The sequence below is a fragment of the Erithacus rubecula genome (assembly GCF_903797595.1).
Source record: "Erithacus rubecula genome assembly, chromosome: 14".
Taxonomy (NCBI): domain Eukaryota; kingdom Metazoa; phylum Chordata; class Aves; order Passeriformes; family Muscicapidae; genus Erithacus; species Erithacus rubecula.
The window spans coordinates 953,448-971,841 of record NC_136666.1 but is presented as its reverse complement, the minus strand read 5'-3'; the positions used below and the strand labels follow the sequence as shown (position 1 = coordinate 971,841).

At 40.7% G+C, this 18,394-nt stretch overlaps 1 protein-coding gene across 2 annotated transcripts in view; it reads left to right on the top strand.

Annotated features, from left to right (window-relative positions):
• Positions 1-3,421: 3,421 nt before the first annotated feature.
• SCAPER (S-phase cyclin A associated protein in the ER) overlaps positions 3,422-18,394 on the top strand; it is a 131,287-nt gene continuing 116,314 nt past the window's right edge. The window contains exons 1-5 of one of the 2 annotated variants that reach the window (XM_079317865.1): positions 3,422-3,496; positions 5,287-5,362; positions 6,788-6,905; positions 12,964-13,034; positions 16,742-16,936. In XM_079317865.1, the coding sequence (XP_079173991.1) occupies positions 3,441-3,496; positions 5,287-5,362; positions 6,788-6,905; positions 12,964-13,034; positions 16,742-16,936 (516 nt within the window). In that variant the 5' untranslated portion in view covers positions 3,422-3,440. The other variant, XM_079317864.1, reaches the window with a different exon arrangement.

Sequence of the window (18,394 nt, the reverse complement as noted above, 5' to 3'; positions counted from 1 at the left end):
ACAGTTGTTCAGACAGAGCCCCGGGGTAGTGAAGTTGCTGCACTGTCCAGTCCCTTCTGTGGCGATAGCGATGGACTGCTCCAGTTCACCTCCAATTCTATTAACTCTGAAGAGCTACGACAGTTCATTTTGAAGATCCAAGAGTAAAATATTGCAATAAATCAGTAAATGTGTTATTGCAATTTCCTGCCCATATAAGAAATGTCTTTCCATTAAAAAATCTAATAGTGGGTTAAGTCTAATATGTTTTATTGGTTTAAATGTCAAATTTCCCATCAGTATTTAATAAATCACATTTACAAAATGTGAATTGAGTCCTACTACTTGTGGCATGTGTAGACAAAGCAAATCCTATGAGCAATCAAAACAGAAATAAGATTTTATTAGTTTCTCAAATGGCACATGGGATGCTTTGTTTTCTTTGTCTGATGCATTGCTAACACCACAAAAAACCTTTTTGCTGCATATCTCAAGGGCTGACAAGTGTATCAGATTAGACATTTCAGGGCCTACACATCTTGCAAGACCACATTTATTATTATTAAATTCATTATATCCTATACATTAGGAAAAAAATCTGGATTGCAGTAAGAGGGAAGGCAGAGGGAATCATTCTTCTCCATGCCAAAATACAATCAAGAGCCTTTACACAGGTAAACCAGTGTAATAAAATTCAGGATCATCCTATGAATGCAGGGGGAACAGAGAGGCTTTTCTGTTCCCTCCATTATTTTAACCATGTGCATGGTAAATGCATCACTTAAATGCATCACTTAAAACTTAATTTAAAACATAACTTAAAAGGGAGTATCAGTGGAGCTATTTTTAAATCAGAATACAAATGCTATACAAAATCTTTTTAATGTGGTGAACTTCCTGACCTTTCCGGAAAATCTGCCCTTCCCTCAAGCCAAATTACATGCAGTGTCTCACAGATCTGTTTGGAGCCATTCTTTTGGTTACCAAAAAAATGAATGTTAGAAGGTCATGTTCAACAGAACTTCTTCTCTGAGAGATCTGCAAGTGTAAATCGTGTCTGTTGGACCATCAGCATGAGAACAGTTGTCCAGTAGCACAAACACCAGTTCCTGAACAGTTATCTCTAAAAAGTCTAGTTATCCATCTGGTGTTCCCTGTAAGTTCTGGCATTTCTATATTTCAGTTTTATAAATCACTGCCCGACTTGAATAAGCCTTAATTTGTTTTATTCTAATGCATGTCATTATGCACTGTCAGAATAAATGGATTGACAGCAGCTTTATTTAGGTAGGCTTCCATTTTGACATATTCCTCTTATTTTATTATTATTACATGTCAACATTTTAAGCTGCATATGAGACCGTTTATCTAAGACCAGCATGCAAAGATCATAATTCTTTTTCCATTACAAAAGGTGTTGATTTTGGCACATAGATTTAAGTAAGGGAAAAAGCTGAGCAGCAATTTATTTATAAAGATCATCACATTTAAACACCTTGTGTTTGGATTTCAAAATGACATTTGCTTTAGTAATACCCAAATATGACTTCTTGAGTGTTCTAATTATTTCGTAAGACTTTGCAGAAAGTATTTTATACTCTACAGACATTACTGACCTGTTTTTCTAGTTCTTTGAATTTTGAGCAGTTATTAATATCTGAGGAAATAGGTTACAAAAAGAGATTCTTCTGATGCTGTGCCTGCTTTGGCATAAAACCAGAACAGCAGGATTTGATGTGACACAGTATCAGGTCACTCAGCGCAGCCACACACTGAGGAGGCAGCTGTGGGAACGCTGACTGATAAATAATAAACAAGAACATTATCAAAGGATGGCAGTGTGAGGAATTTGGGTGAGACCTTCACGGCTCAGCTCTGCTCTGAACCACGGGTGAGTGATGTATCATTTCTGAGAGATGCTGTCAGTGTTGCAGATCCAACTGATCTCCCAAGCCAGCTATTCCCAACCTTGCAGGACTTTTATTGTTTTAGAGATGACAACCTGAGCTGTCCAGGTTATCATTTAGGTCTCTTTCTTCTCACTGTTCCTGTCACACTGAGGAAAAGGGATTATTCTCTTCACATCATGCTTTTACATGCTTGAACACTCCTATCACATTCCCTTTTGTCTTCTTTTGGTTTAATAGAGTCCACTTGTCCTGTTTCCTCACAAAATACATTTCCCAGGCTTCAGACTCCATGAGGAAGGCTGGCCTCTTCACAAGACCCACCTGTCCCCAGGTACAGGCTGGACACAGCAGCCCAAATCATATCTCAGTGTTACACCCCAGGATTCGGTGTGACATGTATGTATTATACCTACACCCACACAGTTATTGACTATTCCCTTTTTCCCAGCTCCCAGCAGTGGGGCAGGGCTGGATGCTGAGGGGCTGACTGCCATGATCCCAGCAATCACACTGGTGCAGGAAGCCACGGCAGGCTGACAGCAGCGGGACGTGAGCCCAGGTGGGCACCTGGGCTGGACCAGCCGTGGGGTGGCAGCAGGACCAGGGCAGTGGCCTCTGTCTGTGCTGGGCACTGCTGAGGACACACCTCAAATCCTGGGGGCAGAGTTGGGCCCCTCACAAGAAGGAAGACATGGAGGGCCTGGACCGTGTCCAGAGAGGAAACAGAGCAGGGGAAGGGTCTGGAGCATCAGGAGCAGCAGAGGGAGCTGCACGGGTTCAGCCCGGAGCAAAGGAGGCTCAGGGGGATAGTGTCGCTCTCCATGACTTACCGGCAGGAGGTAGGAGTTGATCTCTTTTCCCACACAATCATGACAGGGTGAGAAGGCATGGCCTCAAACTGCATCACAGAAGATTTTGGGCTGGACATCTGGAGGAATTTCTTTACAGAAACAGTGATTGGACATTGGAACAGGTTGCCCAGGGAGGTGGTGGAGTCACTTTTGGAGGCGTTTAAGGAAAGACTAGACTTGGCACTTGGTGCCGTGGTCTAGGTGACAAGGTGGTGTTCGGTCGTAAGTGGGACTCGATAATCTCAGAGGCCTTTTCCAACCGAATTGATTCTGGGATTACACCCCAGTGTTTCCTCAGGGCTGTGGGCAGCCCCGAGCTGGCCCTGCCCGAGGGGACGGGGGAATCGCCTCAGCGACCCCCTCAGGGTGGGGCAAGGCCGGGGCGAGGGCACCGGCAGGAGCCGAGCATGACCCGAGGCGGGGCGGATGGAAGGTGTGGGGATGGTGAGGGCGAGGTGAGGGCACCATTTCACCGGCGGGAGCCGAGCATGACCCGAGGCGGGGCGGATGGAAGGTGTGGGGATGGTGAGGGCGCCATCTCACCGGCGGGAGCCGGGCATGACGCAAGGCGAGGCGGGTGGAAGGTGTGGGGATGGTGAGGGCGAGGTGAGGGCAGCGCCTCAGGGGCGGGAGCTGCGCATGCGCGGGCGGGGCGGGCAGGCCCGGCGCGGCGGAGGGCGGGCGGGGCCGGCGGGGTGCCATGACGTCAGCGCGGCGGGACGCTCGCGGACGGGACGGCGCGGCGCGGCGGAGAGCGTGAGTGGCCGGCGCGCGGGCCCGGCGCGAGCAGGCAGCGCGCGGCAGGCGCGGGCAAGATGGCGGCGGGCCGGCCTCACCCCCCCTCAGCCCCACAGCTCCGGGCGCTGCCCCGGCGGGCGGCTCCGCCGTACGGCCCGGCGAGACGGGGCAGGGATAGCCTGGTTGCTACAGGCGACCGGGAGCGGTGGGTGTGGGTCAGGCCGTGCTGTGAGGGGGAAACGGGCTGTCCGTCGGAGGCAGCCCCTGCCGCCGTTCCCGCAGTGCCGGTGGGGAGGCTCGGGCTCGGCCTGAGGGGGATCCCGGTGCCTGTGACCCCGCCAGTCCTTCAGGCTGTGCAGGCCCACCCGTCCAGAGTGGGAGTTGTGTGGGGGGGGGGAGAGGCACCCGCGCTGAGGGCGAACTCACTGAACTCGTGTAAAATGCCACATGGTGTATGACTTGTGCATCTCAGAAACTACTGATGTCGTTCCTAGCTTAAACCCGTGGTCTTCCTTTGCTGTCAGAGATAAAATCACGGCTGACAGCACACACAGTCTCGCAGTGTACCCAGGGTCCGTCTTCTCAGTGCAGCTCTCTAGAGGTGCTTGTTTATGCATTATTTCCAAATGTACTGCACTACGGGGGACAAATACGTGGATCCTCGTGTTTTCTCCTCAAATGTATATGTCAGTTTAATGAGCTTTTATTTTCCCTCCTTTACAATCAAGTCAGCTTGGTCTATGAAAGATGTTTTCTAAGATGTTTCAGTGTTTGAAGACTTAGTGGTGAGTCTGTTCTGATGGTTGAAGTGATCCAGAATTACAATATTTGTTTTCAAAAACTCAACTTCCTTCATCCAAATGCAGAACATTTTCATTTATATGGGTTCACTAGGTTGTCTTAAGTCATACAGACACCTGTGGTCTTGTTGACACAGACTGGGCTATATAATTTTAGAAAATTCAGCCATTAATGTAATGAGAGAACAGGTGAACAGCCTGCTTAAAGCAGTGTCATTCATGATAAAGGCAAATAAAATTTGACTTTGGATCTGGTTAAAGGCCAATGCTGTTTTTTTACATAATTTCAGATAATTTAGAAGTGTCTTTAATTTCCATTTAGCATCTGATTCTTCAGACAAGTCTGCACTCAAATCAGTAGCTGTTTAGAATTTAACAACCTTAAAGCCAAGGGTTTAACTTCATTTCAGAATTGTTAACACTGTTCCTGGCAATTCCTGATAAACCTATAAATACTTACTCCTGTGTACTTTGTTCACTTGTGGCAATGGTTCTGTGTTAGAGCTGCATAAAATACTCACTCTGTAAGAGCTGACTTGTACAGGAGCCTTCACATCTTACACTTAAATGAGAACAGAAGTCTCAGTTTTATTTTGCTTCATCAGTAATTAGCTGATGCTGATTGTTAGTGCATCTCTGATTAATTTTTCTTTTTGAAATGATAACCAACTTGCCCAGTTCTCTGTCACAGGAAAGGTTATTCTACATGCATCACTATTCTAGAGCAGTCCATGCAATGGTTTGAAAGTTTTGATAGTGTTTGTATTATTTACTGTCTAACCATATATAAAATTAGATGTTCCTGTGGTGTCACTCTCTTTTTGTTTTCTTCTCGGGCTTTTGGCTGTTTTTAGTAAGGAGCAATGCAAACACTTTACAAATAAAATTATCTTCTGACAACCTTACTGTGTTCATCTGATGTTCATGACCTAAATGCTGCTAGCAAGCTAAAAGTAGTTTTATAAGTGGTTTAGGGTAGAATAATTAATTGCATTTATTTTGACACAGGTGTGAAAACTCAATGGGGTCATCCAAAAATGTAATAAGTGAGCCTGTTGATGCAGAGGAAGGCTATAACATGATGGTAAGACATTCAGTAGCTATAATATTAGATGGTAGAGTATTTTTTTCAACAGCAAGAAAAACTGATTTTTCATGTTGGGATTCATTCATGAATCGGCTCATTTGTACCTTTTATGAAAGTCCAGATTCTAGGAGCTTAGTAAGTGTTGTTCATAGACACTGTAGAGAGGAACCTTCCAAAAGGAATTTTATGGTAGAATAAATGTGAGTATTTCTTCAGTTTTACATGTATGTAATGTATGCAATTTGCTGCTTCCCAAATCTTCACAGATACAGCAGTGCTATTTTTTCTTGTGTTATGTTGCCTGCTTGTGTCTCTGGGCAGGTCTGTGGAGCACTAGATGGCACACTGTGACTTCCAAACAGGCAACTGAAGACATCTGGATGAGAGGAACACAAGTTAAAAACTGTTAGATTAGCATTAAAGTAAAAGGAGTTTCTCATTTGTATTGTGTTTCATGCTGCCTTAAATTCTGGCCACTCATCTTCGATATTTGATTTTAGTGTAATTTTACTGTATTTTCTTTCTAAAGATGTAGAAGTGGTTACAGGCTTGAGCCATCTGATGGTGAGAATAAAAGGAAAAATGTAAATCCTGATTAGTCTTATAGAAAATCAGTCTGTTCATTCCTCAAATAATACTTAGGTTTATTTAACTTCTTTGTGGCTTAATTTGCCAGTGTTTAAAGCTAATGTGGTCAGCAATTTTATGCTATCACAGTACATAAGTTTATAATCACCATACACAGTTTGGCTTTGTTGCAAATTATTTTCTGAGGATTAACTTTTCTACACTGTAGAAGAGGCAAGATTGACATCTGTCAGTTGATACAAATACTTCTTAGTGTACTTGGCTTCAAGTATCTTGTGATGGTGTATTTTACAAGTGCAAAGAATTATGTTTATTAGGTAAATGAGGTGCATCCCCAGTGTCTATAATTCTGTCTTTGAGTGGTTGTAGCTTTGTAGCAACAGCCCATCATAGTTGCCAGGGAATATTTTGTAGGTTCAGCTGGGAATTTTTTCGTGTTTGAGATGGTTCCCATACAGCTCGTGCCTTTCTTCAGCCAACACATATATTTTAGCTTGTATAATTAGTTCTAATTGACACAGGGTAATTAAAACATATATGAAGTGTGCTGTGATACTCCAGCAGCTTTGACAAGCAATTGAATGAGAGTGATGTGATCTAAACGTACCCATATTGAGGGCTGGCTAGTGACTCCCATGACATGCTGATGAATAAATCTGCTTCTGTGCAGAAAGGTGGGGATGAAAATGAATGCATACACCTGCTTCAGGTAGTTGAGACAAATTCAGCACCTGTGCACCCCACTTTGGATGGTGTAACCATGTACTGGGTGAAATCAGCATGTCAAACCAAAGGTATATCTTGTGTGCCCATGCATGTATTTCTTGTTTCCAGGCCTCTTTCCAGCGCTCTAACAGCCATGACAAAGTGAGGAAAATAGTGGCAGAGGAGGGACGGACAGCAAGGAACCTGATTGCATGGAGTGTCCCACTGGAAAACAAGGAAGATGATGGTAGGTGTTCAACAGTCTTCCACCTTTGCACTTCCATTCCTCTGGCAGCTGGAGTTGCTCATCTGGAAATATTTTCCTTATGTAGAATTTCTCTATGTTTAGCATCCTTAGTATGATTTAGAAGTTTTTTCCAAAATGTGCCTTGCAGTTGCCAGATCACTTTATAAAACCTTCCAGTTACAGATTAAGAACTGTTCTAATTTGTCTGCAATTAGTGTCTAAGACTCTTTTCTTCTGCTGATATTATCAGGATAGTTGTGTAACACAGTTATGTTGTCCTGAAGTGATCTCTTGAAAGTAGGGAATTCAGAATTGTGGGATGACTTAGAACAATCAAACAAATTCCTCTCTGTGTTCTAAAACAAAGAAATTTGGAAGTTTCTTTTGGGATCACTTCAGCTCTGGCAAATGCCAGTGAAGACTCTCTAAAGAAGGGGATCTGTGGGGACAGCTTTCTGTAGTGCAAGTCCTCCGAACAGTTTTGTTACTGTTGTAATTCTCTCTTGTGGTATGATGTCTTAAGGAGCCAGGAATTGACTTTTATTTTTATCCTACTCAAGCTGTTCCAGATGTCTGAATGATGTTTTTGAGAACTTAATCTCAAATATTTTTGGAACTGCATGTCCCTGTCCGGGTGCTGCAGCTTTTGAATGTCAAAAATTAAATTTTTTTATGCTGTGAAGGTGGTTGAGCATGGGAACCAGTTGCCTTTAAAAACTGTGAGCTTCATCTTCCTTGTGCTTCCTTCAGCTCAAAACCTCCTTGGCCATAGCTCTGTGCAGCCTGGAGGTTCCTTCCAACATCAGCTATTCTGTGATTCTGCCAGTGGAAAAGATACTTCCAAGAATTGTGATGTCTTTAGTTGCAAGATAATTCACCCTGTGTCTGATGCAAAGTTTAAACTGTCTTTAGGCAGAATTAGAATTGGGGCCTTAAAATATTTCCGGGTTCCAAGTGACACTTTTGGGGAAGGTAGTGATATGGATGTGTGTGTGGTAAAGGAACATGTAGTGTATTTCTAGCAGCATTTTTGAGCAACTTGTGGGTTGATTCACTTTCTGTGTAGAGTCTGTTATTTTTTATTGCTATCTTGCTTGTGATATTATTTTAGAAATGTTAAGACATTTTCTTTAAAAATGTCTGGGTTGTAGATGAATGTTTGCTCTAACAATTTCTGCTAAATTGTGATAAATTAATGTAAAAGTGAATTTTTAGCTTTCATTAAATAGTAGTTATGTACAATAATTAAAATCCAAGTAGCTGTATTAATTTCCTTCTTTTGGTTGTGTTAGACTCATTGTAATTTTTAAATTTTGTCAGTGGTGCTTTCTTGTTAAAATCTCTTGAATTATAGGCTGACCTTTTTGCACAATGCAAAGGATCTGATAATTATTGCCTGATGGAAAATTTCCCTGTGAAAAGGTGCTTGGTTAGTGAAAGCCTGGCAGAGCCAGGTCCTTTATCTCTTGACCCTTGTCTGGCATGGAGGGTGTTCATGTCACTGAGCTCTGGTTCAATTTATGCTGATCCTTCCAGATGTGCTGTGTCCCTGAGGGATGGTACAGCAATATTATGGATTAGAGATTGTGTAAATCTGACCAAAGGTTCAGGGTGCCTGAGCCAATCCTGCCACTCTTCTGTACTGAGTAGAATTCCCTCTTTGGCCAGTTTCTTCTGCTTGTAATGTTCGGAGGTATTGATTTGACAGCACCAGTGTGTGTCTTAACATTTTAAATTATATAATGTTGTTCATGAGATTTTTTTTTCCAGACACAGTGAAGGTATGAGTAATTTTTTATTACTAGAGGTAGTTAGGATTGATTAATTAAAATGCTGAATTTACCTTTTCAGTTTTCTATCTTTTCCATTTAAAAATGGTGTGCTTGTGTTCTTCTTCCCATTTTTTCCTCTTGCTCTGAAAAACTTGTGTATTTTATATAGCATGCATAGATAAAAGAGAAATCAAAACCTTCTGATTCCATTCTGTAAATACATAGTTCCTGCCAGTGAGCCGTACTTCTTTAAAAAGGAAAGAGATTTCTGGACTGGCAGGTGATACATCTGTTGTGTATTTTGGAGCAGTGTGCACCCCAGTTATGTCAGATCTGAAATTCCAATTATGAATACAGATCATTGCCATGACAAAATCCAGGGTGTGGTGGTGATGGTCTAGAAGAGACAATGATTTTTGACACTTTTCAGCCATTGAAATTCAAATTCTCCTTCACAGAATTCAGTAGTACACAGCAGATTCTGTTGGATAAACTAATCAACAATATGACTTGGTGTCTTAGAAGCCTGAGTCTTGAAACTGTGACAAATTCTCTATTATGATATTCTCTCTTCAGAATGGAATTTGCATGCCAAACCTGCAGCCACCAGTCACCAATTGCATTCACCTTGCTTTTGCCCACCTTGGAAAGCTGTAATTGTTCCAAGGGAGGGTTTCAGAATTTTTCCCTTTTCTTTCCCCCCCTAATTATTTCACCTGCCTAGAATGAAATTTAAGGCACTGAATGCAGGTAAGCAAATACACACAAATTTTATTACAAAATCATAGGTATTATTTTAGCAACAGTTAAAAATGGCAGAGGCTTTACATTTAAATGTTTATAGATGGTAAGACGCCTTTGGAACTTTGAGATGTCTAGAAAAATTGGAAAATCTTGTATTTGGGACTGTTCCCTTCTTATTTCCTATTTGTTTAAAATCATCTGGGCTCTTGCCATAGAGAATTCATTTGCAGATTTAGCATTTCAGGGTAAGGAAAACCTATTTGATTGGAGCCTGCAGCATATTCCACTGTTTTAGCAAGAGCTTGCTGCAGAAAATAGGTGTGGGATGTGGTCAAAGTCATGAAATTTGGCTCTTTTTGGCCATGTGAGGAGTGTGAAAGTCCTGACTGCACACGTTGTGTGTGAGCCCTCGCAGCCCAGGTCCAATGGGAACTGGCAGAATGTAGTGTGAAGGGAAGGGCTTTCTTTGAGGCTCAGGAGTTTCAGACCTTGAATTTCACTGGAATGAATGGCAATCCACTCTAGTACAGGTAGGTGAATACTGGGCCATTATGGATGAGACACTGACAGTAATTTCTAAAAGTAATTTGTGCAAAATACATTGCTGTAATTCAATCTGGAGGTGGGGAAATGTGGAGGATTTTGATTATATTCATACTCGAAGGCAGTAATTTCTCCAGATCCTTAGCATTGTACAGTTAGAAAAACAGCATCTACTGCTGCTCTACAAACTCATAAGAAGATGTGGTTCATGATAGGATAAGAATCTTCAGTGTGCTTCCTCAGTTGAAAATTATCATTTCTGCTGAGGGTGAGATGATGAACAGTGTCAAAGACATTGAACCAACATGTGCTATTGATCTCTGCCTTAGCCAGAACAGAAATGAGAGCTGCAATTAGCTACTAAATGTAAAGGTAATTCCTGCTTTCCCATACCAGTAAAACTATGCAAAAGAGAGAGATGAGTGGGATGGTTGTTGAGGTTGTTAGGTAAAAGATAACTTTTGGAAATAGGGTACCAGTGGGGGCTTTTGGCAGGTATTGGCACCTCAACTTTTTGGAGAGGAAGGCTTCACAAACCATAAATCCTGTGTGCTTCATATTTAAGCACTACACAGGGAGGAAATGGACTTCCAGTGTAAGATATGGCTGTAGCTCCTGCAGTGCTGCAAAACTTTTATACTTCATGTATTTCACATGAGCAGCGTAATACGTAAAGGAGATGATCTTCTTGGGTCACAATTGTTTTCTGCTTACAATTCAGTAAAATGCTAGCAGGGGCTGCCCTTCAGGTGTCAATTACCAGAGCCATTATTGCAAGGAAAGGAGTAAGAAAACTTGAAAATGTGGCTGCTGCTGAAATGCAAAGTTTTCTCGCCCACACACCTCAAGAAAAAGTTACTTCTTGCCCCACATCATATGAAGTTTGCAAAACCTGCTATTTTCATCTAAGTGTTTGTCCTGTATAGGAAGTGCCTGGAAATTTGCTTTTGTCTTTAGAAGGCACTTGTTCAGACTTTTCACAGATCTTAGATGATGGATTGTTATTCTGGATTTTATAGAATCTAAAGAGTCTGCAACTTGATGTGTTCCTCTGCACCTTTTAATTTTAGTGTACCCATATTTGTGGCAAACCTTTTCACTGTGCAAGTCCTGTATGCCATTGCCTTCAAACCTTGTCTTTGCAGAGTGTAAATCACATCAGAAGAGAGACTTGGGTGATTGAAATACTTCTGTTATCAGAGGTCTGCCATGGAACTATTCCCCAGTTCAAGCTTTTTAATGACTAGGAAGGTTTTATGCATGCAGTAGCTGAGTGATTTTTTTTTTCCCCTGAATGCTGCTAAATTGAGTTCAATATATTAGTTTATACCTGGTTTTTTTTGGCTAATGTAACATTTAAAAAATGAATTATCAAGCAAATAATTTTTAATTTGTTTTAAATTAAAAGCCTTGTTGCCTGGAATAGCCAGTGATCCAAACCAGCTGTGCAAACCAGCTGTACAACTGTTTGATTAAGACAGGTTTGCAGCTGCTTTACATAACCAGAGCAATGTAGAACAGCTGGGCTGCATTTGGGAATTTGGCCTCAGAACTGTAGAAACTCAGCTGGACAATTCTGAAATTCAAGAATGATCTCCATGGTCTGGGGAGGACCGTATTCAACTAATGCATTGATTTGCTTGGCTACCTCCAGCTAAATAATCTTGAAACTTCTCTTTGGATGTAATCTGTGCTGGAGAAAACTCTGGCCATAGTTACTGTTTTGTCTTAGCTTGCTTACATTTTTGGTAATTGGATCCTATAATTTTCATGTTGTGCAAGTTTAGATACTTGGAGAAAAGATTATTTTTTTTTTTACATTACCCCATAGCAAATCTCAAAGATTAAGCGCAAACAGATCAGGTTGATCTAGGGTAACGCAGATTTTTCTGTGCAAAGGTAACTCTAAATCAGCTAATTGCCACCACTGCAGCACTGAGATGTGCAATCACCCCTTCTGACTGGGGGAATTTAAAGTGATTTTAGAAGCATAGTTGCTAAAGTCGCTCTGTGTAAGCAGTGGAGGAAGACAGGTATGTTTGAGAAGGGATTTCAGGTCTTAAGGACACTGACTTGTGTTTTGTTTTCAGGAAAGGGAATGAAATCTTGCGACTTCAATGAACATTATTTGGACAAGCACTTCTTGTCATCCCATTCACTTTTAGTGTTCTCACTTGGTTTCCGAATTTTCCCTTTATTTTTCTAACCATTTCATTTTTTAGCATCTTCTCAACAGTCTTTTTGTTTTGTTTTGTTTTTCCCTTTCTTCTGTGATTTCAGGATTTTATTTGGGGTAATTTTAGCAAGTTTTGGTGCATTTCACTGTCCCTCTTACGATCTCAGTCCATTTCTTTGCAGTCACCCCATTTCCAAATATCCAGATATTTTTCCATTGCATTTTATTTAATCATATTTCCTTTCCAGAGGGCTTGTTAGACTTTGTCCTCTGATTTCAAGATTTCATTCCCTTTCCTGAAAGGAATCTTCTTCTCTCTTCCTTTGCATGTCTAAATGTTGAGGAACTAAATCTTGACCTAACTTCTGTTTTTTCCCATCTCTCTTGGCAGAACAGTTCAAGAAGAGCTAAATCATTACATTTGGTTTTCCTACCAATTATATTTCTTGTTTTAATTCTGTAATGGCTGATTGAGCAATCATTCAGAAGCAGACTTGTTAAAATATATATAGAAAACTGTATCATATTTGACATCTAGATTGTAATGATATTATTTTTAAAGCTACTGAGAACTGAAAGCTTACCTTTATTTAATGAAGTCTGTATGTCTTGCCTTTCTTGTATTATTTCATTTTCCAGTGTTTTCTGGTGTTATCCACATTCCAAATGGTGGAATATATATTTCGAATATAAAATTTGCCAAACCTCTTAATTCAGAAATTGTGCCTCTCTCAGTACATTGCAAGATGAGATATGTGCATTTTAGAGTGCTCTATTTAATTAAAATCATTATTGTTGATTAAAACAGTTGCTTCTCCCACAGGAAAATCGAAATGGCAGTCTGGTGGAAAAACAAAAAGGGTGACTCAAGGAACACACAAGACTGCAAAACAGGTAGCTGCTTATTTTTTATTGTGACATAAAATTGATGACATAACACTGTTTTTCTTTGAGATCACTGATACATTGTTGGCTGATTAATACTTCTCTAAAACTGTGCCTACATTGTATTTTTAAAGCATATGAATTTCCAAGTCAAGTACTCAGAATTTAGGTTATCTTCCTCAGCCTTTCCTTTTGGCACTTCTCAGCCTCTGCACACATGACTTATTGGCATTAAAGTTATTTTAAGGAAAGTGCTGTTCAATAAAATGATATAGGATATTCTTCCTATAAGTGTGCTGCTTATGCAAGGGCTGCCTTTTTCCCAGTTTCTAATTAAAGGAAATTTCTTGACCTCATGTGTTAGTGGCTCAAGTCAGTATATCTTAATTTGGAAAAAAGTCCGGGTGAGTAAAAGTTCTGAGAGTCAGGACTGGAAAGCAAGTTTGAATGACAATTGTAAAGAAGAAGCCACTCCTTTTTTTTTTTTGTGAATGACAACCTTTATTACCTTAATAAAGTAATACCTCAATCTTTCCTCATGTTTAATACTTTCAACCACTGTATTTCTTTGATTTATCGATTTAGCCATTAGTACAGTTTTAGCCATTTAATGTTTTGAGGCAGCTGTCAGAATGTGGTAATAAAGCATATGGAAGATGTTATTTTTTTAAAAAAGAGAAAATGTTGTGCTTCCATATAGATGTATTTGCATCTTTTAAACCTGGGCATGTTACTTGGCCAGTTGAGTTTGGCAGCTGTTACCCTCTGTTACTCTCTGTTCTCTCCTCTGTGCTGCATTAACACACAGGCTGTGTGCTGGTTCTACTGTGGCAATGGTGCAGCTGGGGCTCCCTGGCAGGGTTTGCCCTGCAGGGCAGTGTGCAGTTTGGGTTCTGTCAGGGGCTGGGGCTCCCTGGCAGGGTTTGCCCTGCAGGGCAGTGTGCAGTTTGGGTTCTGTCTGGCTGGGGCTCCCTGGCAGGGTTTGCCCTGCAGGGCAGTGTGCAGTTTGGGTTCTGTCTCACTGGGGCTCCCTGGCAGGGTTTGCCCTGCAGGGCAGTGTGCAGTTTGGGTTCTGTCTCACTGGGGATGATGTGAGCATTGAGTTTTCAGAATCCTTGGTTGCTGCTCAGTGTGGGATTGCTGAACTGAAGCTCTTGCCCAGGCAATGCATTCCTGGTGGCTTCAGTGAAGGGCTGAACACTGCTGAGTGTCTGTGCATCTTGGCATCTCATCAATTTGGCATTCAGCACCTCTATTTTTTTCTGCTTTTCAGACACTGGATACTGCTGGAATTGATGGCATTTTTGGTTTAGTTTTGTTGAGCTTTCACTTTTAATTTTCCTTTACATATAAATGTGCTACTAATCCCAAGAAAATAAACTTACAAGAGCTGTTTCATGCAATCTTACCAACCTTATGTTCTTTCCAGTAGGGTGCTAGCAAATATACATTCAATAAATTTTGGCGTCCCAAGAGTATAAATATACATTGCATACTTTCCACAAGACCAAGGCAAGTTACTGAATTTGTTAGAGGGAAAGAAACCCCAAATTAAAATACATCAAGAGAGATTCAGTTTTAATGTGGCTTTCATCATGCATTCTGGATTACCTGGGATGTAAGAAGTGATATTCCCATGTCTGTTAACTTCAAAGGTCCATAAGCTTTGCATCTTATGTAGTTGAAGGTTGGAACTATAGCTGGAAGGTAAAAAATTTTTTCTAATAACAAACCACTGACTTAATGCTTACCTGCTTGTGTGATAGTGCTTGCAAGAAATCAGGCAGTTTGGAGGGGTTTATCCTTTCAAAGGTGTTCTGGTGGAACACTGGTAGCTGTAAATGTTGCTTAGGTTTTACTGAGACCCTGAAAGTCTGCTTACAGGGTAATAATGAAACTACTGTAACTTACAGAGTCTACACATGGTGTTTTCCTCATTAAAATATGGCTGACATATAAGAGAGAAGATAAACAGCTGCCAAATACAGCAGATTGATAACATTTATTGCTAAATACCAAAACATATTCCATGACATTGTCTTTTAAATATAGGTTTGAAAATGTATCTTTCTTATAGTGGGAATCACGCATGTTTCCCATTCCAAATTAACTGATCCTTTATGTCAACAGTATTATCTGAATGACTGTAAATCTAACCACTTTCCTGAGGTCACATTTTATAAATACAGGCAGCAACAGGTAGCACTCTTATTTTCATGTAGCTATTTATGTTTCTGTAGTTGGGCTTGTGTCATTATAAACTGTAGTTTCAAGGAGCTATAAATTAGCCAGTATGCAAGCTTTGGGTTAAATGTTTTTACAGAAGGCTTCAGCCTTAGGAGCATCTTTTCTCCCAGCAGTTTGTTAAGAGGCGACTTATGTCATGGAAGAAAAAATATGAAACCCTACTGAAATTGCTGTTCCTTGGTTGTTTATGCCATGCATCTTTCTGAGTGTGACTCTTGTGCATACATTAACTGGGGTTCATCTGGAGTACACTTGGAACACTTGGAGATATATGTAAGGGTAGCAGAGATGTTGCTGTGATCATAGTAAATCAGATACCCATTCTTCTGCTTCTTGCAGGAAAATTAGCATCTCACCCAAACACAGGTAGAGCATAACCATTCTGACAGCACTGTGCCTCCCTCCCTAAGTGCAGAGTGGAATTTGTTTAATGATGTGTGGTACAGGACAAAGGCTTGACTCCCAGCCAATTGTTTTGAAAATTACACTGTTTCTAGTTAGTTATTAGATGGTCTAATTATAAACACCGTGTGTTGATATAAACGTGTGCTGATGGTTTTGGTTGTTCTTTCTCAATCACCAAAGTAGAGCATTTAGAATGGGATTTTGCATTAATCTCTGCAAGAGTACTCCAGTAAGAATTGATGTGTTGGCAACACATGCCTCAGTGGACCAGTGTATCAAAACTACATTAAAGGTGCTATTAAATACATGAATGAAAAAAGCCAACCCAAACTAGACTACCTTAACAGGTAGCTAATACTCATACCTTCATGACAAAGTAGCAAACAGTTGGATGTCACTTGGTGTTTACTGGGAGTGCTTCTCCACTGGCTGTGGCATGCACAGGCTTGTGGTAGCAGCATTTTACAGTTTGTTTTCTTCTGTGGGAGAGAATTTCAGCTTTAATCAGGGTGGTGTTGGCTGTCCCCTGCACCTGTGCAGCAAGGCATGACTGGGTCAATTAAGTCTGTGTTTAGGGTGAGCCACATCAGCATTTCACTGGCATTAACACCTTAGCTAGCATAAGGGTTAAAAACAATCATGTCATATGTAATTTCTTGGTAGTAGAACTTCTCTGTGGTGGAGTATTGCTGATATGTTTATTAGCAAAATGCTATTTTCACCTCTGAATAGACATACCTGTCAGAATAAGTAATCCAGGATATGTAATTAGAAGATGTCTCCTGAAAGTGGGCTGAGAGCTAGAGTGTCTCATACTGTTGTGGAATGCAGATATTATAACTGTCAAAGAAACAGAATCTAGTTAAACATGAGTGCTGCCTGTATTCAAGAAAGTGTATGTTAGAAAACTCAAGTCAGTGCAATGATGTAGCTGTCTTCAGTGCAGAAGTTCTTGTTTATGGGTGTTTCAGTATTTTGATAAAAGATATGTTACACAGGAGGCCAGCTCCTTACGACACTTGTGTTTGTTGTTCTCCTTTCCCCTTGTACCTCCTTGTTTCCAGAACACCTTGGACTGTAAGTTATCAGCAGCAGGAGCTGGAGACAAAAGCTTTGACAAAAGCCCGACGAAAACCAGGCAGCCGCGGAAGGTGGATCTGCGGGCTCGCTACTGGGCATTTCTGTTTGACAACCTCCGGCGGGCCGTGGATGAGATCTATGTCACATGTGAATCAGACCAGAGTGTGGTGGAGTGCAAGGTAAGGCTCCAGCTGCTCTTGACCTGTCTGGCTTTTTTTTATGTTTTAGGAAAAAGGTAAATGAGGAATTAGAGCTCAGAAACATGTTACATTTTCATTTGCATTGGCTTTTAAATAGGAAAGCTAAGGACGTGTATTCGTATTTAAGAAAATGCTCTCTCATCTTGGGCAGGGACTAATTTTTGAAGTGTATAAAACTTGTTGTGTTGTACATGATTTTATTAGAGCTCAGTTTTCTGCTGAAATCAGATTTTGTTTATTGAGTTCTGATTTTGTTACTTTTGTGACTAAACACTGATTTCTTTTCCCTGTTAATGTCCTTGACTGTAGGTGGCAGTGTTGCAGTTCAGCCTTTTTCACGTTCATTTGCTTCCTGTTCAGTGGCTTAATTACACACTGCTCCCTTTCTGCAGTGATAGTTATCACTCTTCTCATTCTCCCTTGGTTGAGAAAGTGATTGGTGGTCGAGTGTAAGCAACGTCTGGTTGGGATGTCATTGTAAGACACTTCCCAGTTTCAAATAACCTGGATTTGTAATAGCCTGTGCATCTGGTTCACATTTTATTGTGATTTTCTAGCAGATCTGTAGAAATACCCTTGTTATTTAATAAAAATCACTCATGCTTTGGAAATGGAATTTATCGCAAGCATTAAGAGAAGTCAGAATACATTATAAAAGAAATGTTAAAGATATGACTTTGTTTTCATATTAAACATGGCTGGAAACTCAACACATTCTGGAAATGATTATCTAATCACTGTAAAAAATTTCATATATCAATTTAAGTAAACTTTTTTCTTATCCTATGCATCTCACTCTCTGCTGTAATCAGACACGGCCAAATTGCTTCTGAGATTAGCGTACAAATACTTTTCATTGAAAGCAGCTTTGAGAGTTGAACAGTAGCTCAGAGGCTTCCAAATCTCTGGTTGGTCTAACACAATTTAACATTTTGTTACTGAACTGTCTTCCTGCTCAGGAAGCCTCTCTGTAGAATTTTTTGGTATAAGAAAGCCAGCCAGCCTTGCGTTGTAATTAAATTAGCATTTTAAACTTTTGTGACTGAACGAACAGAAGCGTATTTGTATCATTATCACATATTTTGGGGGTTAGATATCCCTCAACATTTTAATCAGACTACTTGATCTGCTTTTGGAAGGGGATATGACATAGCCCAAGTGGAAAGTCTTCATTTTAGGGACCCTTGATAGTGATGTATCTATGAGGATCAGGTTACTTGTTTGCAAAAGAGAGGTGAAAAAACCCCAAAATGAGCAACCAGGGCAGTCCAGTGTCAAATGTTATGAAACTTATGTAATGTTCATGGTACTCTTACCTTTCAAAAGATCTTTTTTCTCAGCACAAAAGTGTGCCTTACCTGAGCAGCTCAAATATGTGTTTGTGCTGTGGGATTTTCTTTTATAGGCTACATGATGATGATTCTTTTGATAAATTAC